Source organism: Rhinolophus ferrumequinum, chromosome 21 (assembly GCF_004115265.2).
Source record: "Rhinolophus ferrumequinum isolate MPI-CBG mRhiFer1 chromosome 21, mRhiFer1_v1.p, whole genome shotgun sequence".
Lineage (NCBI taxonomy): Eukaryota > Metazoa > Chordata > Mammalia > Chiroptera > Rhinolophidae > Rhinolophus > Rhinolophus ferrumequinum.
The window spans coordinates 795,356-816,259 of record NC_046304.1 but is presented as its reverse complement, the minus strand read 5'-3'; the positions used below and the strand labels follow the sequence as shown (position 1 = coordinate 816,259).

Below are 20,904 nucleotides of genomic sequence, written 5' to 3'. Positions count from 1 at the left end.
AGCCTATGCAAAGGTCCTGAGAAGAGCCAGAGAGTTCTGGATCCAAGAGGAGGCCTTTAGAGCACAAGACGGAGGGGGAAGCCCCTGGAGGGCTGTAAGCACAGCAGGGATGGAGTCCTGTCCACCTGCACTCCAGCTGCCGTGGGGAGAAAGAGCTAGAGCGGGAGGCCAGGCTTTAGTCTATTGTCAAGTCAGGAGGTGTGAGGATGGAGGAAGTGGATATGAAAGGACAGGTAGGGCGCCCGTTGCCACGGGTCAGTGAGGCGGGGGCAGGCAGGATAGCCTGAGGTTTGGTGTGCACAGCTAGACAGCTGTGAAGGTGACAGTGCACTGGCACCTCCCAGTTTGCCCTTTGGCCCTTAGAAGTCTGTTCTCATGGAGCAGAAACGGCCCCGCCCTCTGAGCGCTTGCGGAGGCCCCGCCCACAGGTCAGGGGCTTGTGGAGCCTGCTCTGTGCCTGACCTTTGCTTAACTCCAGACTGCACGATGGTTCAGTGTCGGGACCTGGAGACCCACCACCACGAGAAGCTCCTGGAGATCTGCATCAATACTCTGGAGAAGATACTCAAGGGGGAGACAGATGAGGACCTGCCCGATGACGTGCGAGCGGTGAGTGTGGTGGGTGGGGCGGGGGCGTGGTCAGGGGGGCGGGCTCTGCAAAAGGGGACGCTACCCCACTTTGCAGGGTGGTCGGCAGATGAAATAGGCTAGCAAAGCACCTGGTGGAGGCCAACGAAAGAGGAACTCCTGATAATTAGGTAGTTTCAACTTACCAACAGGTTGGTTTCCGAAAGCTCATTTCTCGGGGGCTTCTGGCACTTTGTAAGAGACAAAGTTACTAACAGAAGCTAAGGTCTGAGATTTCCCCAAAGGTTTTCTTAGCTCTTGAGTCTCTATGATGAGAAGCAATGCTGGGGTGTGAGTACCGCCCCCAAGCACCAGTTCTGATCCAGCTCGGGGCCATCCTACTTTCCACCAGACTGCCAGTGACGAATGGTCACAGAGCAGCAGGGTCCCCTCCCCGGGGCTCAGGGGCTCCCACATTGGGGTCCAGTCAGAGTGTGTCTGGGACAAGGCACGGGCAGCGATGGAAGGGCCCAGGCCCACGTACGTTGTCAGGAGCCTCTCCTTCTGTCATCATTCACGCCCGTCGCGGGTTCTCAGCTTCTCTCCCTCTTTGCTACCACCAAGTCAAGCCACCACTGGCCTCTTCCTGGACACCGGCCTCCTTACTGCTGTCTTATAGGCGGTAGCCAGAGATCCTCTGAAAACCCGAAACGCCGTGTTGTGTGCTTTTGCACTCACCCTCTCAGGGCTTCCTGTGACTACAGTAAGCACTTCACCCGCATTCTCCAGACCCTCACGCCTGGCCGGCCCCCCAGCCTCCGCGCCACTCCCTCACCTCCCAGGTTTGCTCCTTTCATTGATATTCCACCTGGCAGACATGCCCTTCCCTCTGGTCTCGTGTGCTGGGCTCATCTTTGTCATTCAGATCTCAGCTCCGATGTCAGCTCCTTAGAGAGGCCTTCCCTCATCCCCTTCCTGAAAAATCATCGTCTATCACGCGCCTCATTTGTCATTGTCAGAGGCCTTCTCACAGTTGCAAGCTATATTGTATATGTTGCTTTGCTTATGTGACTCCTCACACTGAGTATAGAGAGGGTGGGCATGGCCTGTTCACCACCACATACCTCCCCGGTGCTGGCAACAGGCCGCCGAGGTTCCAGAAGTTAGGTGCAGACTAAGTCCTGCAGACACCGAGACCAGCAGTGCCCGACTCCCACAGCCTCCGTCTGGGCTGAGACAGACCCCACCACAGCAGCATGGAGACGGGGCCACTGTGTCACCAGCGTGTTCCCTAAACCCACGCTAAATGCTGTTGTCCACACACAGGGAGATGCCCCAGCCCTGAAGTAAGGTTGCCACTAAGACCCCCTCTGAAACCCCCGGAACACAAGAGGTGGGTACAGTTCCCTCATGGCACAGCTCCCAGGCCTGTGACATCCAGCAGGCACAGAACTGAAACATGCTCCCTCCCTAAAGACTGGGACACACAGGAAAAAATGTCCCCAAGTCCGTGGCAGACACGCAGGCTGGCCTGGCCTTCCAGTGGCGGCCCTCTCTCCTGTCAGGATGGCTGTGCCCAGCGCTGTCTGACACCTGTTTCGTGGCTCCAGGAGCACTCAGCACCTGCTGACCGGGGGGTAGGGGGGCCTGAGCACGGCGGCTGGCGGTGCAGAGCTCCCCTCCCCAACGGCTCCCACTGTCCAGGCATCGAGCCTCATGCTCACACACCAAGCTCACTTCCTCACCAGAGGCCCCACGCAGGCAGTCCTGTTAGCATCTGCAGTTTACAGATGCGAACACTGGGTACAACTGGGTCTCAGAGAAGTTTGGTAAACTGCCCCGGACAACACAGTTTTTGAGGACCAGGGTCTGTATTCACACGAGTCTGAGTGGTGCAGAGCCTGGGCCCAGCTGTGGACTGCAGGTTGTGTTCTGGTTTGCCCGTGGCCCCAGGCACTAGGGTAACGGAGCTCTGCCTCTGAGCTCAGGGGTTCCTTGGGCTCCATAGCAGGGGAGCTGTTGCCCTGGCAGGCCCGTGTGAGCCCCTGTCCTTTTGGGTATGTGCAGCAGCAGCAAGAGACGCTGCCGGGACCTTACACTGTTGCTTCTGTGTCCTTAGAGTTAGGCAAGCTTATGTCTCAGGGGAGAAAAGCAGGCCTTGACTGTAAGACGTAATAATAACAAAATAGCTGACAGTTAGTGCCTAAGGGCCTCCCGGGGCCAGCTGTCTGAGAAGCATTGGATGCATATTCGCTCTTTTAGTCTCCACACCAACACGTAAAAAAGGTACCATTACGGCTCCCTTTTACAGATGAGGAAACTGAGGCAGAGATGAGAGTAACCCGCCTAAGACACATAGTGTATAAGCGGCAGAGTTATGATTTGAACACAGGCAGTTTGACCCCAAGCCTTTGACAAGTGTCTACTGAGCCTGTAGCAGGGGGGGAATGTTTGAGGAGGGCGCAGGCCTTTGGTGAAAAGATCTGGCTTCTGTTTGTAATTATCAGTGAGCGTATCGTAGAAAGTCACACTGTGAGGTTGTTCCTCGCTTTAAAACTCATTCAGCTGAGTAACTGTGACCAGCTCATGACATACTTACGGCCAAATCTGTGTTTTAAAATCCTTCTCCACTTTGGGAGGAAAAGCAGAACACACCCGCTCAAGGACGGAGCCCGGAGCTGGCAGCGAGGGAAGGCCCTGAGTGGCGCTGGCAGCCAGCTGCCCATGGCAAGGTCAGCGGGGCAGTGAGCATGTGACTGCTCGCCCCACCAGGGCTGGGGGCGCAGAGCTACTGCCACTTTCAGGAGGCAGCGGGAGGCCGGACATGTTCCTTGGGTGCTCTGAACACCCACGTGGGAATCCAGCCGCAAGGGCAGGGCCAGTGCTCAGGCTCAGGCCATAGGACCTGTGAGTCCCCAGTCTGCTAAGTGACAGAGGATGTGACCCACTCATCAGTCCCTGGATAGGGTGACTGTGACAAGGTCCTGGCTGGGACCTGAAGGCTCCTGTCGGCAGGGGGCTGGCAGGACAGGTCACTGCCCCTTCAGCTGAGCAGGGACCGGGTAGGGCGGGATCTCTGCTTATTTCTCTGTGGCAGAGGGGGTCACAGTGTCATCAGGTGCCCAGGACGGGTTGGTAGAGTGGTCTGATGCCACCTGGACACAGGGCCCACAAATCCTCACAGCACCTGCATCGTGGTGGCCCTGGGGAGGGCGCTAGCCATGCCCTTCTCAAAAGTCCCTCCCAAGAAGTCGTTTTGAAGGAAATGTGTCTTTATGGGCTCCAGGCCCACAGAGCAGGGGAGAGTGGCTCAGCAGCCAGGAGTGGCTGCTACTCCTCAAGGCCCCCCGCATACCCTCCCCTCTACGTCAGGGCTTCCAACCTGCAGAATGGGGAGGGCAATCTAGAACATGCTACCCATAAGAACTATTTTGAAGGCACTACTCTAGGCCACCTGGAGTCCTGAAACAACTCGAAACTTGCATTTTAAAATCATTTATTTAAACCAGATTCCTTTCGTTTGTATTTTACAAATGTCAGTTTTTCATAACCTATTCTTATCTCGTCCATCCCAAGCAGACTTGACTTCCCAAGCTGTCTTCTACATATTCAAACTTTGGGGGGACAATTTCTCTGCTTAGCTTAGGACATGAGCTGTGACACACTTTTAACATCATGATGAGTTGATGTGGTTGTGGCCGTGTTTGAAATAGCTGGCAGTCACTCCGGCGCATGCTGTCTGAGGCTCGTGGCCAGGCAGGTTGTGTGTGTCTTTGAACCCTTCCCAGAGCCTGGCCCGGGACCTTCTATGCACAGAGGAAGAACTTAATGACTTCTTGTCATTTCTCCCAAGTGACAGTGCTAGTTAGTCCCCAGATGCCCCGCTCCCCGCATCAGCTAGCCTTTTCCATGTGGGATTCTGTGTAAAACCAGTATCCCACCAGATAGTAACAGGCTTTACTCTGCAAAGAAGTCTGTGGCCAAATCAGTTGGAAAATAGAGACAAAAGGTTTTGTTTTCCACAGGAGTTTCCAGAGCCATTACTGGAAAAATGCTTTGAGTAGTGTGAAATGCAGGAGGGACCTAGGGTATGCAGACTGTCCCAAACGTACTTGACCAAAGAATAATTTTTTGCAGAAATATTCACAACTCAAATTCCACAGAACATATTTTGGAGACTATCACGTTCCCTGCTACCATACAAAGGAAAAAAATAAGTATCCATCCACCTGTAGTCCTCTCTTCAGTGTGGACCATTCTGGTCGTGTGCTGTCCTTGGCACCGTTACAAAGCACGTCCCTTCACGGCGGAAGCAATCACTTGCTAAGTGCTTCGGCAGCCTTCCCCTGCTCTGGGAAATGATTCCACTTGATTGTCAACTGTGCCAGGCACACAGCAGCCATGGTGTGAACACCTAGAACCAGCCAGGCCTAGTAGAGGATGGTCGCTTTCAACATCTTTCGGCAGAAAGTAAGGTGAGGAATAAGACAAGTCTGGAGACCCCAACTGCGACGTGAGGTTTGATTTGATTAGCATGAGGGGCAGTGGAGAGACGTGGGGTGAGCACCCCTCAGTGTGCAGGGCCCTCTGTCCTCAGAGCAGCCTCAACGCCCTTGGAGAGCCTCATCTCACACTTCCCGGCCATTCAGCAGGGGTTCAGGCGAGTCAGACATGAGGGCAACCGACAGAGAACCGTTGTGAACGCAGATGTCCTGGCTAAGGTCACCCTTGGGGCAGCCATCTGCCTTCTCCCTGGAGAAAACGCGCTCCCAGCGAGGACCGCTGTTTCCCTGTGACACCCGCCACTGCCCGGCTCTGGCAGATAAGCTGTGAGAAAAGGGCGCTGATACAAAGGTGGGCGACCCCCTGGGTGCTGGGCAGCCACCTTCCGGCACTGCCCCCACCAGCCAGGGGACTCTCGGGTGTTCTTTTATCTTCAGCTTGCTGGCTTTGTGCTCGGGGCACAGTGAGACACACTCACTTATTGGATCTTTCGCTCACCAGCTGTTTGTGGACAAAGACACAATCGTGAATGCTGTCGGGACATCGCATGACATCCATCTCCTGAAGATCGACAATCGAGAAGATGAGCTGCTGACCAGGGCCAACTCTTGGTGTACGCAGTTAGTGGACAAGGTGAGTGATGCGACTGCCTAGCAGGCCGCCCCGATGCCCCTAGGGACAAGTGGAAACCTTCCCTGGGGAGTGTGTACTATTTGCAGTAAGAAATGGAGAAAGAAGTAAAATTAAGGATTGTAGAATTCCACACTGAAGCCTTCCTATTGCCCGGACTTGAACACCCAGGTGCTTCATTTTCCTCTTACCTCAAACAGGTAGGTAAGCAGGACACAGGAAGCTTGGAAGTAAGTGAAAGCTGTAACTATGCAAACTTCAAAGAACTCCCTTTCTTTCCCCCAAACTGGACTCAGGGAAAGGTATGAACTGGTTTCTGACTCGAGGACACTGGGCTTTGGTTTCACCCCTCAGATTCACCAGGACGAGATCAGCAGGAACCGTAGGCGCGTGAGGGAGATCAATCAGTACATCGACCACATGCAGAGTGAACTGGACAACCTGGAGTACACGGACATCATAGATTAGGGGCCTCGGAGAACACGGCCTCGGCCCGGCAGGGCAGTGCCTCAGGAGACACTTACTGGGGACTGCTCAACCCACAACACCATTCTTCCCCCACCCCGGGAAAAACTTCCAAAGGTAGAGAAAAAGAAAGAACTTGTGTCATTTTCCTCCAGTATTTAAATAAATCATCAGAATTCACATTGGTGTAGGAGCAGGAGAAAAGCCCAGGTGAGCAGCTGGCCGGTCTACTGAGAGCAGCTCCACAGGGCTGCGGCCTAATGCCAGCTGTGTGCGTTTCCGGATGTTCCCAGGGCAGGCTGCAGGCTGTGGGCAGAGGCGGACAGCGTGACTGAGCCCTTCTCTCCTCTGGGTGTGAGGAACAGCCAGAGCGGCTGCAACACAGCCCTGGGGCCCGGGCTGCCCACTCAGGCAGAGGCTGCGGCTCCGGGTCCCTAGGCTTGGCTGCAGGGACCCAACAACCCTCCAGAGGTTAAGAGCCAGGCTGGGCATCCCACGCCACCTCTGCCGCCTGAGCTTCATCTGTGTTGTGGGGATGTGACAGTACCTTCCCTGAGCACAGTTGAGGGGTTCAGGGAACACGTGTGGAAAGCGTGGAGAAGCACCTGGCAAGTGGCCGGTGCCCCATGAATGGGAGAGATGCCATTTTGTTTTGCTGGGAGAGGTGTGCAAGGCCTGGAAGCTCAGAAAGCCTTTGCTGCCTGCAACCAGACTCTGCGGCTTCCCTCTCTCTGAGCCCCGGCACCAGGACACGCGCCTGCCTCCCAGGACTTAGCAAGTGGCTGTCGGGAGGACGCTCTGGGTGCCCTGAGTGGGACACGTGCACACACGTTGGGTGGCCTTGCCAGGCCTGCCTGGGATTTTAACCCAGGAGTGACGTATACTTTCCATTTTCAAGAATAAATCATTTTTTTCTAAAGTAGGAGGAACAACCAGCTTAGACCAAAAGGAGTCACTTTCAAAGGATCGTTTGATTAAAAATCAGGAAACAAAAGCCTCTGGGCTGAGGGTCAAGGGCCACACACATAGTTGTCTGTTGGTGACGCGATACCTGGGGGCAGGTGACGGAAGCAGACACCAGATCACGCTGTAAGAGGCAAGCTGGTGGACCTTTTGAAACGCAGACACAACAATAGGAATGAAGAAATGCCGAGGCGCAAGTGAAAACAGGGCTCAACACCTTTACAGGGTGGAGAAACATTTAATAAAACCAGGGTGAAGAGCAAGTCACTCAGACAGCACATGCCATCGCTCACCGCGGCCAAGGCAGGGCACCCAGGCGCCCTCAGGCTGACCCCACACAGCGCACGAAGGCTGAGCCGGTCCGCAGGCGGGGAGCTGTGTCTATGCAGCCTGGGTCCTGTGCTGCGTGGAGCGCCGGTCTCAGTCCTGCAGCAGCTTGTGCTTGAGGGTGCTGCTCTCGGAGCAGAGGTGGACAAAGAGCGTGCCGGCGGCCGTGCGCGCGCGCAGCTCCTGGAGCTCGTAGTCATGCGCCCACTCAACATTGCCCCACTTTTGGATCTGAGGGGAGGACAAGAAATGCCGTTGAGTGAGTGGCTAGTCCCCAGCGCCTGCCAGCCAGGGCCTCATACCATCCGTGTGGTGGGGCTGATGGCCACAGGCTTCGATCTTGCCAAAACATGCCAGACACGCGTGGTGGGGGAGGTAGGTAAGAACACACAGGTGGCCAGAGTAGGCACCCCTGTTCTACAGGATATGCATGGTCTGGAAGGGGGGCAGTCTAGGCCCTGGCCCAGTGGGTGCCCACTGCTGGGCGGGCCAGGCCCCAAAACCACAGTGCGTCTCCCCTGAGGCCCAATTGGTGCTGTTCCCACACTTCTTTCCACACGGAGGCTGTAAAATGTCAGTCCTATGAGCTGCCTCACCAGGTGGGGCTGCAAGTGGCCCCCGCATGGGTGGGATTAAAAAAGAAAAAACCCAACCAAGCCCACACGGTCACTTCATTTCTGACAACTGGGGGAGCTCAGCCCTGCCTCTCTGCTCTGCATGCTGGGCCAGGGCTGCAGGTTGTCTCTCCAGAGTCTACGAAGTACAGGGACAAAGGCCGGACACACGGTGTGGCCATCCAGATGTCAGAGAGACTCCAGTCCGACCCCGCCTACTCCTCCCTGGCCAGGGGCCCAGGGGGCCGGGCCTGGCTGCCCCAGCCCATCCAGGACTCAGAATGTGGCGTGCCACACAAGCTGTCAGTTTTTCTGGGTGGCCCAGCCTCGATCTGGACAACTGTGATAACATCTGGAGAGCATTTTACACTTTCAGAGCACTCACATACATAATCCAGGTTACTCTCCGTTTTGTGACAGACCAAACCAGAGTTCAGAGAACGACGGCCTGGCTCAGGCCGCGTAGTCAGCAGCAGCGCCCAGCCCAGAACCCTGGTTTCCGAGCTCGCTGACTCTCACACCCCCAGCTCAGCCCTCTTCCTATTCAGTCGTTTCTAACATCCAGAGGCGGCCTTGGCACTGCAGAAACAGCTTTTCCCAGGCATTTTTCTGAGCAGATGACTAGCTGGACTGAGGCAGTACTGCCATTACAGAGGGGTTTCATCACGCTAGGAACCGATTTGTAATAGCAATTAACCTTCTGAAGTTGGAGGAAAAACAGCAAAAGACTGCAAGACCACCATAATTCTCAGAATTAAAAAATGCGAATGACAGCGTAGCAAAACCTTAGTAATTCTGAGCCCACTAACGCAGGATGTGGGCGGAGGCAGCAGCCGCGTGCTCCCCGCCAGCCAGGGGACCCGCTGCGTGAATGTCAGCGTGTGTGGAGGCGTCGTGTCCTCGAGCACACACGTGGCTCCCCATCACTTCAGGTATGCCAGGCCCACAACCTTCATCTGTCCGTGAACCTGTCTGCCCGCAGGGTGGGGGAAGGACTTGGCCTGGAGTCACCAGACCTGGCTCCAAACCCTGGTCCCATCAGTTCCCAGGGGTGCGACCTGTGCCTCAGTTTCCTCCTGTGTAAAATGGGGATAACAACAGCCCCCACCTGACGAGGCTGTTTAGAAGAGGTGAGGGAAGGAGGGGAGCTGAGTGCGATGCTGGGACACAGCAGGGCACTTACTCTGACCCCCAGTTTGGCTTCTGTTTGTACACAAAAGTAATAAAGACCAAGTTTACACAAAAACAGAGAGGCGAGCTCCCGCCCCACCCCGTCCGTCTGCACCTGCACCTGGGCGGGGTGAGGCGGGGACCTGAGGTACTCGCTTTTGGGCGCTGGCTGAACCCCACCTGGTATTCCTCCTCCAGGCGTGACAGCAGCACGGCCTGCTCCACTGTCAGCTGCAGGTCCATCAGGCCCAAGGCCAGCACCATGGACTTCAGCTGGGCCACCACAAACTCAATCCCTATAGGGACAGAATCCAAGTCAGGACCCAGGGCACCTCCACCCCGAAACAGGGCAGTTGCTAGACCTGTAGCCCGAGAGAGGTAGAGGCACGAGGTAGGGGAGACCAGTCCCAGGGAACTTCGCTTTTTGGCCAACTCTGCATCCATTCCCCATTCTCCTCCCAGAGCACTCTGGTTTTCCTTGGGGGAGACCCCTCCTCTGTTCCTACCTGAGGTGGGCACGTGGTCCACACCTGACCAATCAAAGCATTCCACCCCTAACCCAGTGATTGGCTCACGGAGGGGCCCTGGGACCCAGGCCAGGCCGGTGAGACTTGAACTCCTCAGAAGAGAAAGCCACCTTTCTCCTGGAAGGGTGTGAGCCTCCTTTCCCCTCTGACGCAGCAGAAAGGTTAGCGTCAGAGCCACCCCCTAGAGCGCTCCTGACTCTGGGCTTTGGATGTCCACACCTAACCTGCCCGCCCTCCCAGGCCCACAGGAAGGGCCATGTGTACCTTGTAGGGCCCACATGTTGTAAGAGGCCAGATGGCTGACGAGCACCTCCCGAGTCCTGGCTGGGATGCTGGGCCCCATGATGCTGGTGGAGGAGCCGATCTCCACGCCGTACCTGAAAGGAGAAGGCTTTGGTGCGCCCCAGATGTTCCAGGAGCAAAGCCCCAAGCTGCTGAGCAGGTGTGCGCCCCTTCAGGGCGTGCGGCCAAGGGCTTCCTGAGGATTCTGGGAGCAGCTGCCACTGGGGTCAGTGACCTCCTGACCTAATCATTTCTATCACGAGCAAAGCCAGAGGACTGAGAGACTGCCCTGAATATACAGGCGTGGTTAGCAGGCCATGCAAACAGGGCTTTCACTTACATGAGGCTGCCCGAGACTCTATTTGCCTGGAATCCCATCAAAAGCATGGGCTACCTGCTTTTTAAACTTTTTAAGAATGACGTTCACATCTGAAGTTGTAAAAGATTTTATTTTCCTTACAATAATATTTACATATGTCCTATGTCATTCAATCACTTTTCAAATATTTATTAAGCCTCTACTATGTACAAGGCATTGTTTTTGGTCTGGGACATGAGCTGGCTTCAAGAAGGATACGTTTTCAAGAATAATTGTAACTATATAAAATATAGGAAAAACATACTGGAGAAAAAGCAATTTTTATAATTTTCTTTCATATATCAGATTTTCCCCTACTGCTTTAGAAATAGTCGCTTAAGTTTCTAATAGTACAAATGGAACATAGGAAATGGCCAAGTTTTTCTGTAAATTATTAAGGACAAGAAATCTCAACTCCCACAAAAAGCTGACGATTTGATATCATAGTAAAGATCTCCAGGCACCTAAATGACCATTAGATTTCATTGGACCCCAAAATGACATAGTATCCTCCTGGTTCTCACAGTACTGCAGTTGTGACATTTTACCTGACCTTTTCATGCACTGGCTGTGCCTCTTACTGTAGAACCCAAAGATACTTGGCGTAAGCGAGCACTCAGGAGATACTATTATGCAAACGGGACGGACCGACAGTCATCACTTTTGTGAAAAATGCTATCCCCAAAAGTCATCCACGTAAGCTTACAAGATACTGCGGGTCAGGACAGTCCCGAAGTAGGAGCCCTTCCAAAGTCCCCTTGAATGAAACTGAATTTTGTCACGTCAATAGTCTGTTCAGTTGACAAAAAGAATCTTCCTGCTAAGGAAAAATACTGGGTCTCATCAATTCCTAGACACCTGACATCTACAGGATGTCCCCTATAATTTTGTAGGACGCTGTCCCGACGGTGTAGACGTGTCGTACGTGCCATTTGATGACTTGTTTTAATAGTGTAGCAACTGTGACAACGGTCAAGGTGGTCATGCCAGGATGTGAGCACTTCCTGTGTGCCGAGCGGCTTGCTAAGCATCATCCGCCTACTCTTCACAACACCCTAAGAGGGAGGGATTACGAGCCCCACTCACAGACAAGGAACATCGGGTCACTAGCCCAAGGCCAGAGCCCGTCAGGGCAGAGCGGGCTCCACCGCTATGCTCGGCGCAATGCGCACTAACAGCAGGTGCTTGGTGCATGGTGGCTGAGACAAATCGGAGAGCCTATTTCCCAAGGTGGCCTTATTCCTGAGCACATGGGAGGTGCCAAGTCCCAAGGGAGCCCTGGGCTCGGGAAGACCACCGGCTAAGGGCTTCGCCTTCCAGTGTGCAACCGCGGGGCTGCACATCTTACCTCTTCTCGGTCCAGTCTATGATCGGGTCCCATTCGTTCTTTTGAAGTTCCACTAATGTCTGTGGTTCTTCTACCCTGTAGCTAATTCATTGCAAAAATCACCTTCATTAATAAAAAAGTACAATTTCTTCCTTCAGTGACAGAAAAGGGAAAAACAAAAGGCAACAGCATAAAGCACTTCCCCACCGCCCCCGCCCCACAAGTCTTGCTCCAAAAGTGGTGGTTCTCAAAGCGTGGCCTTGCGGCTGGCGGCAGAGCATCCCCTGGGAACCTGCTGAAGCGCAAATTCCCAGGCCCCATCCCACATCTGAGAGCAGGACCTCTGGGCGGTGGAGACACCCTCCCGGGGATTCTAATGTGAGCTAGAGAACCAGTGTCCTAATCGTCCCCAATTACTTGAGGGGCCATGGCTTGCACCACTATGTTGGTACCATTCTAAACACTAAGACTGTCCCCCCAGAGCCACACCCACCTTATTGGAGGATGCCGAACGTGAATGCTGAACATGAATGCTACACAGAAGCTCAGTCACTGCATTCCTACCTACCTGCACCCCTGGCCACACACCAAGTTGCCTGTTTGTACTTTATAAGCCCACCTGTTGCCATGGAGGCCTAATACCACCTGATGCCAGGCTATGCCACTTGTTGTGACTAAGAGACATAGAGAGTCAGCTAAGGGGAGCTTAGCTGCAAGGCCTTATGGGACAGGAACCCAAGCGGGCACTGTGGGAAGCCAGTGTGGTGTGAGAAGAGTGGAGGAGATCACGAGTATGCAGGACAAGCTGGGCTGCTGCACAGAGAAGCGGGCAGGCTCTCCCTGGGGCAGAGGGAGGGGCTCTGGCACACTGTCTTCCAACCCCCACCCCTGGTGGCCAACCGTCCTTCATTTACGATCAGGGTCCCTGTGTAGTTTTCAAGAAAACCCTTCTCACCTGAGCTAGGTTGAATGGGTTGCTTTTCCCTGCAATCAAATGGCCCGCAGCACCTATGTGGTGGACTTTCTGACTAGCAACTCAAAATCGGCACCTCTGGCTGCCTCTCCAGAGGCACTTCTGCCCGCCCCGGCCCTCCTCGGTGCTGATTTCACACGCCACCTGTGCAATAACTCCGGCGTCCAGAGCACGGGAGCAGCAGACACGGTGCTGCTCAATGACTTCAGTTGTTTCTTCAACTTTCCTGCAACACCACTAACCAATTAGCTAAGACCAAGAGAAGGGAGCTCCTTCTGTCTGATGCCTTAAGCTGGGACATCAGTTCTTTTCCTTCAGACTCCAACTGAAACGCTGGCTCATGCTGGTTCTCAGGCTGCTAGCACTCAGACTGGGGCTGCAGCATCACCTCTCGGGGCCTCCGGTTGCTGACTGCAGATCCTGGGATTTGTCAGTCTCCACAATCCCGAGTCAATTGTTTATAATAAATATCTTTATATATGTACATATGTATGTGTATATATATATACACAAGGGGTGATCAAAAACTACGGTCAGTATTTAAATTTTAAAAACCTTATTAGAGTAAAAGACACATTGCCATTAATCCCCCTCAAAACACTCCCCCTCACTTCGAACACACTGATCCCATCGTTCTGGCCACTTTCTGAAGCAGTTCTGGAAGTCCTCTTTTGTGAGTGTCTTTACTTCATCCTCCATCATGACAACGCTCCATGTGACACATCACTTCTGGTATGGCAATTTCTGTCAAATGAAAACATTATGGTGTGTCCTCATCCACCTTATTCACCAGACCTGACACTGTGCGACTTCTGGCTCTTCCCCAAAGTCAAAATGACCATGAAAGGTAAACGTTTTGAATCGATTCAGCACATGGAGGCAGCCATGACAGCGCAACTAAAGACGCATGACAGAGGACTTCCAGAACTGCTTCAGAAAGTGGCAAGAACGATGGGATAAGTGTGTTTGAAGCGAGGGGGGGTGTTTTGAAGGGGATTAATGGCAATGTGTCTTTTACTGTAATCATTTTTTTTTTTAATTTAAACATTCACTGTACTTTTCTTTAACTTTATTTATTTTAAGTGTGTTTTTCCGGGACCCATCAGCTCCAAGTCAAATAGTTGTTTAAATCTAGTTGTGGAGGGTGCCGCTCACACTGGCCCATGTGGGGATCGAACTGGCAACCCTGGAGTTATGAGCATCGTGCTCTAACCAACGGAGCTAACCGGCCGCCCCCACGCCATATTTTTTCTTACACCTCATATATATTTTTCAGACCTTCAGACCTGGACTGAATGCTGCCACCTGCTCTAATTCGCTCCTTGCAGATAGATCATGGGACTTCCTGGCCTCTGTAATTGCATGAGCCATTTCCTATAATAAATATATGCATATCTATGCAAACGAATGACAGATATACGACATGAGGGGAAAACTGAGAAGTGGAGGAAGCCAGCTCCTGAATGTCGACACCTGTGTCCAAGCTGACGCGCAGTCCTACGGACGCCTACGTGAGACCGTGCCGGTAGGCAGAAGTCCAGGGTCAGAGGCCCTGCTGGCGGTTGGCAAGCGACCCCTTGGTCCTGAAGCCTGCAGCGCTGCCTCTTCCACCACGCCACCCTGCCCCAGACCGAGGGACAGCTGCCGGGCCACAAAAGAGGAGTGGCCAGGGCTTCGATACCGTTACAGCCTGCGGAGCCCTCCCTTCTAGGGATCTGCACAGTAGCTAAGCACTGATGTCAAACAGCCTGCTTTCCCTGCCCTGTGAGATAAAGGAAAAGGGCCTGCCTCTTCTTCCACTGATAACTGTCTGGGCAAATGAGGCAAACAGCCCGAGGGACGCGCTCGGCCCGAGGGGAATGCCATCTGCACCATTACCAGATGGTGTCGGTGTCCAGAAACTTCACCGCCGCCCGGATCAGCTGGTCCTTGTTTCGCTGGGTTGGGTTGTCTAAAGATGTGTTGCACAGTGTGGTCTGAAGCAAAAGGCAGAGAGCCCCCTCACCACCTGCTGGGCCCTGAGGACACGACGTCCAACCCGCGGCAACAGGGAGCAGTGGCCTGCAGCACCCGGCAAGCAGCAGAGCCGAGCCCGCAGCGGCAGCAGCACCTCCACGGAGAGCCTGTTACAGCCAGGCTGGGCCAACAGTGCGCTGTGTGCGCCCGCCCGCGTGGGACTCACGGACTCTCACAGAGGCCCTAGGACGAATCAGCTTCCCAAGGTCCCATCCTCTTTACTACCAGGCTGTGCTGTGTTTCATTTTATCCTCACAACAAGCCTTTCGATAGGTACTATTACACTCATTTCAGAGATGTGGCAGCTGAGGCCCAGGAGCTCAGAGTCAGTTAAAAGACACGGAGGCATTACTGGGATTCACATCTGACTGGAAAGCTTGCCCGCGGCTCCCTTAACATCTTAGAAAGCAGGGAAACAAACCAGCCAAACCAGGAGCAGAATTACTTCCCGGAAGTGGGCACTGTGGTCCTGTTACCCTAACGCAGCAGACAAAGCAGCAGGCCGGCCCTGCCGAGGCCGTGGCGTTCAGGAGGCCCCCAGGCTCCGGGGTCAAGGCCGAGCACGGCCTCCCCTGCCTCCTGAGGGCTCTGTCTGCAGGAACCAGCCAGGCTCATCCCACCCTGACCAGCACTCCATCACCCACCTCTCACAGATGAGGAATGTGGGCTGAGAAGGGACAACTTGCCAACGGTCACCGTGCAGAGCCTGGACCCAGGGAATCCAGCTGACCTACCCCTTAGGTGGCCCTAGGAGCTCAGTGCGGCACCCCATGGGAGGGGCTGGCGCCATGGCGGGCGGAGTCCTCGCCTCATCCCCTGCCCCTTGGGGTCTTGCACTCAACCAACACTCACTGAGCGCCAACTAACTTTCTGCTCGGCGTCGGCTACGTGCTGGGGTCCTGCCCTTCTGTGCTTACTAGGCAGGGAAGGGGACAGACAATTACTGATTGTGTAAGTGCTGATGAAACAAAGGAGCAGCTGCCATGATAGGAAAGAGACAGCTGGGTAGTCGGGGAAGATGACATCTGCCCTGAGACCAGAGAGGAACAGCCACCCAGCAGTGTTCTGAGCAGGGGAACCGTAGGCGACCAGGCCACAGGGGAACGTTTGGCACATGCAGGGAGGCAAGTGTGGCTGGCACCACCCCCACCAAAAGGGCTTCCTCGTAGCTGGGCGAGGAGCCCTGTTTGGGCTGGGAGCCGAGGAAGCCAGCAGCGGGCACCGGCTGTGGGGTGGAGCTTGTTACCAGGTGCATGGTGTAGAACTTGATGGTGTCCCGCTGGGAGTCCCACTCGGTGGCCACTGCGATGGCCAGGGCCTCGCTGGGGACAGTAAAGAGCTTGGCTTGGGGAGTTTTCAGCTTCCTGTTGTCCAGGTTTATCTCAAAGCCACCTTGAAAGATCAAGTGAAAACCTCTCAGAGATTGTTAAGTGGAATTGACCGATTATTCCTATATTTAGCTATTTGAACTGGTGCAAAGACAACCCCGAGTCCCTTCATGGAGGACTGACAGAAACACACCCAACAAAAGCGCGAAGGGTAGTCACACCACTGAACCGGCTGCAGATGAAAAATGTTTCTACTCATTCACAGGAAAAAAAAGAAAAAGAAAAAGAGGCAGTCAAAATGTCAGATACTCACCTTCACCCTGCGTAATGCTGACATTCTGATAAAACCTCTTCCTTTCTGTGAGAAAGATTTTTCAAAAAGGCAGTTTAAAATCATGTTGAGACAGCTCAAGAAGCCACAAGACCAGCTGGTATCATTACAGCTAATGCTGATTGATTGGCTTAATTTTCCTATCACCATTCAAGGTCTGCCCTACTCTATGCAGCAGAATCAACGGCTTCTGATTAAAGCTGGGGGGAGGAGGGCATTCACTCTCCAGGGACGAGGAAGAGGACACACTGGTCAAGCCCCTGCCAGCGCCCAGGCCCAGGGCCAGGCTGATCGCCGACATCACGAATCTGCAGACTGTCTGACCCGACCGACTTTTCCAGCACCTTCTGCTTTAACTTCTAAGCATGTTCCCCCCACACTACCCTCACCAGTGCTGCTCCCATGCCAGCACAACGTGCCTGAATCTAAAGATGGTGTCTGCATGTGATAAAGCCAGAGACCCATTTCAGGCGAGTCCGATGCCTCTGAGAAGGCAGGAGCGGGAAGCCAGTGTGAGCGGGCACGCGCGTGTGCACACGTGTGGTGTGCAGGCGGTAAGTAGAGATCCCAGGAGCATTTCCCGTCCCCTCTACCAATTAATTAACCTAATTAGCCAGCTAGCTTGCGTATTCAAAAGGAACTCCAAACATTTCCTGTAAGAAAGGGGTAAATCTGGTCCTGTGTTTTCTTCTGAAAATAACTTGAATAATTTCTTATATGAAAATGTAAACACATTCCCCCTTTTACCTGGGGGGATTAAAAACCAAGAGCACCGCATAAGGAATTATGCAGATTCCTTTAACTAATAAAGAGCAAATAGGTCACATTTTGGAAGCAATAAACCATAACCCAGCCCTTACCATCTACGATAAACAAAACCTTCCTTCCTTCCTTCCTTCCTTCCTTCCTTCCTTCCCTCCTTCCTTCCTTCCTTTATTCATCTGTTTGTTTGTTCCTTCACATATTCATCAGGTGCTAAAAGCCTTCCGAGTCCCTGACTGAAGTTATTCACTGAAAATAATGATGCAGCATGTGAAGGAAAAGGAGATTCATTAGTATTTAATGCTTTTTAACTTCTTTTAATTTTTTTTTTAAACCAAGCTTTGGCTAGTTTTTTATTAATTCAAATAAACTATGAAAATTAAGAGAACTTGGTTTCTGTGTATGGGGGATGGGAAGGGAGTGATGGAAAGAGAGTATCTGGTCTTACTCCAAACACTATATTTTTGTTTTCCACATTATATCAGTTTTGTTCATAAATCTAATTTGCTACCATGAGTGCTTACCTACAGAGTGCTCAAAATTGCATTTCCATGGCTGCACTTACTGAACTAAAGCCCAAACTGTCTTCCCACAAAAAATATTTGTGCCTAGCATGTGCCAAGTCCTGTTCTAGGTACTCAGGATAAAACAGCCAAACATCCCTGTCTTTGTAGAGTTTAAATTTTTTGTTTTAAGTGATCAGATCTGGTCACCACGCTGATGCTACATTATTATGGCACGACTTACCACCTTCGTCCGCAGTCATAACACTGATTTTCTGACACATTGGACATCAAAATAGGAGGTTTATACCCTCAACTGCTTTTAAATTTCCCTACTTTACAAGCCGTCCCGGTCACACACAAGTAGCAGGTGAGACACAGAGGCATCCAGGCTCTGTCCAGGATGTTCTCCAATGCCGGGCTGGACAGCATGTTAAAGCCAATCCAGGCAGGAGGTGGGAAGAGCATTGAGACCTCTGCCTCCTGGTTGGAGAGGGAGGCGGGTGGGGAAGGAGGGAGGAGTGGTTACTCCTCAGCAGAAAATGCCAGCGGAGAGCATTCTAGTAGATTGCCCCACACAGCCCTGGGGAGATGGGCCCAAGAGACCTGGGGGCCAAGGAATGGACTCTGACAGCACAGACTGAACCGTCCAAAGCTGCCAGGATGGCAGGGTTTCCCACGAAGGAAGTCATTTTCTGCTTGGCTAGTCAGGCCTTGGCTCCTCTGTCCTGGCCAGACCCACTTCTTTATCTGTTAAGAGGAAGAAAAAACTGGAAGGGAGTGGGATTGACGGAGGGGCAAGGAGGGGGCAATCCAAACTGCTCAAAACAGGAGAAAACCACGCCGCAAGAGACGACAGCTGGGCAAAAGGAGCGCAAAGGCTGCCAGGCCTCCATCGCAGGTGAGCCTGTGTGCGGGTGTGTTTTAGACAGGTGCTGTCTCGGACGGAACTGTGACAGGTAGAGGGCAAAGCTCCGGCTTGGAAGTTTTGAAACAAACTTCGGTGAGTGCTACTCCTGTTCTAGGAAGCATGGTGAGTCCCGGTGACAGGACTCCGAGTTCAGCCCTATCCTCGAGGAACTGACTCGAGTGGGGGGATGGACTCTAAAGCAGCCAAACAATAAAGTGACTGTGACAGCCAAAGTTATACAAGGGACACTGCGGCAAGCGCGGAGGCCTCATCTCCTCACGCACTAACGGAAGAGCTCCCAGCAGTCAGATTGCACCTGAGATCTGAGGAAGAGGCAGGAGGTAGCCCCGCTGCACTGGGGATTTAGATTTGGAGGGGGTGCGAGTGAAAGAAAGAGTTTCCAGCAAAACCAACAACTAGGGCCGCAAGAGAGCAGCGTTTTGGAGAATGAGAAAGACGGTGAGAAAGGTGAGACTGTAGCCATCCAGCAGAGGACGGTCAGAGCTGCCCAGAGACGGCGGTGGTGGCCAGATAGGTGGCAGTGAGGAGGACAGAGGGAGCCACGCAAGGGGTTCGCGTGGGCAAACCTGACCTGGAAAGTCCATGTGGTGGGAGCCACGCTCCCCAAGGATGTCAGAAGACAGAGGTTCTTCACCTGGCCCCTCAAAGGTCGTGGTTCACATAAGAGAAATTATGAGGCCCATGGGAGCCTGTGAAACTTTCATATTCACCACGAATACAGGGCTAGCCGACAGCATCAGGAAAACACCATCTTTAAAGATGAAAGAAACAGCCTGGCCTTGTAGGATCACACAGAACTCGTTTCTATTTTGAGTATGAATCACTCCCCTTACAAAACATGTTGCTGTGGCAAAAAAACACTCAGTGCCTCTTAAGAGACAATTTTGTGTACTACGTAGCTACAAAGAAATGGGTATGTAAAGAAGTGCTGACATTACAAAACTGGCCAGAATAACATAGGCCGTATAAGCAGAGACAACCAAACAGAACTGCTCATGCGGAGTGCTGAAATGGAAATGAATGTGCACTGGGTCCCTTTTTCTGTGAGGCTGCTTCAATCCATACAAAGAAACAGGCTGTTTCCTGTGTCACTTCCCTTACACTGCTCCTCCTGTCCCAGGCTTCTGGGACCAGTGAATGATCTTTCTACCAGCCTCAATTTCCGGGCCGGCCTCCGCTTTGTAAAGACTAAAGCCTCCGAACTACAACTCCCACAGTGCACCGGACCGGAGGAAGTACCTTCTCAAAGCGGTCTAACACCTTTATCTTTTTAAACAGCGCCATCTGGCGGGCCTTAAGCCGCAAAGCCGAAATTCTCTCGGCGCGTCTCTCCGTACGTAATCCTCCGGCACCTCTGACCAACATTTTCTTGAATCAAATTTCTTCAGGCCGACTATATAAAGAGCCCTTAAAAATCAATAATAAAAAGACAAATAACCCAATCAGAAATGGTCAAAGAACATGAATTGAGATTGCTCCAAAGAAATGTACAAATGTCCAATAAGCACATAAAAACATGCTCACCATCATTCACCATCAGGGAAATGCAAGTCAAAACCAGGAGATACCACCTCACATTCATTAGGACGGCTCTAATCAAAAAGACAGATAATAACAAGTGTTGACGAGGATGTGGAGAAATTGGGACCTTCATATACGGCTGGGGGAAACGTAACATGGTGCAGCCACCTCGGAGAGCAGTGTGGAAGTTCCTCAAAAGGTTAAACAGTTACCATTTGACACAGACATTCTACTCTTAGACATATGAGAAATTAAAACATATGCCTGCATAAGAACTTTAATGTTCATAGCAGCATTATTCAGAAGAGTTAAAAGATGGAAACAACCCAAATGTTCATCAACAGATGAAAGGATAAGTAAGATTCAGCAATAAAAAGGAATAGAATACTGACACATGCTACAACTTAAATAAAACTTGAAAACATTCTAAGTGAAAAAAAAGGTAGTTAAGAAAGACCACATTCCATTTGTAGGAAATGTCCAAAATAGGGAAATAGAGACAGAAAGTGAAGCAGTAGTTGTCTAGGGCTGGAGGGGAAGAGGGGACAAAGGGAGGGTGACAACTGAAGGGCACAGGGTTTCTTCTGGGGGTGAAACAATGTTTTCCAATTGACCGTAGTGATAGTTGCACAACTCTGAATATACTAAAAACCATTTAATTGTACACTTTAAATGAGAGAATAGTAAATGAATTATATCTCAAAGAACCTGTTAAGAAATTCTCAGTCCAAATGTATCTGCCATAGCAATTAATGTAAATGGACTAAATAACTAAACACACTTTTTCAAATTGCTCTAGCATCTAG

General features: G+C 52.3%; 2 protein-coding genes across 7 annotated transcripts in view; one reads left to right on the top strand and one right to left on the bottom strand.

Moving 5' to 3' along the window:
• Positions 1–7,225, top strand: part of DRC3 (dynein regulatory complex subunit 3) — a 45,493-nt gene extending 38,268 nt beyond the window's left edge. For all 4 annotated transcript variants that reach the window (XM_033089591.1, XM_033089589.1, XM_033089588.1 and 1 more), the window contains 3 exons: positions 486–609; positions 5,572–5,703; positions 6,055–7,225. In XM_033089591.1, the coding sequence (XP_032945482.1) occupies positions 486–609; positions 5,572–5,703; positions 6,055–6,168 (370 nt within the window). In that variant the 3' untranslated portion in view covers positions 6,169–7,225. The remainder of the gene's footprint in view (positions 1–485; positions 610–5,571; positions 5,704–6,054) is intronic.
• Positions 7,226–7,350: 125 nt separating this feature from the next.
• ATPAF2 (ATP synthase mitochondrial F1 complex assembly factor 2) overlaps positions 7,351–20,904 on the bottom strand; it is a 19,275-nt gene continuing 5,721 nt past the window's right edge. For 2 of the 3 annotated variants that reach the window (XM_033089593.1, XM_033089595.1), the window contains exons 2-8: positions 16,364–16,408; positions 15,969–16,114; positions 14,585–14,682; positions 11,755–11,835; positions 10,031–10,143; positions 9,420–9,535; positions 7,351–7,686 (exon numbers count right to left, since the gene is read on the bottom strand). In XM_033089593.1, coding sequence (XP_032945484.1) covers positions 7,549–7,686; positions 9,420–9,535; positions 10,031–10,143; positions 11,755–11,835; positions 14,585–14,682; positions 15,969–16,114; positions 16,364–16,408 — 737 coding nt within the window. In that variant the 3' untranslated portion in view covers positions 7,351–7,548. The remainder of the gene's footprint in view (positions 7,687–9,419; positions 9,536–10,030; positions 10,144–11,754; positions 11,836–14,584; positions 14,683–15,968; positions 16,115–16,363; positions 16,409–20,904) is intronic. The other variant, XM_033089594.1, reaches the window with a different exon arrangement.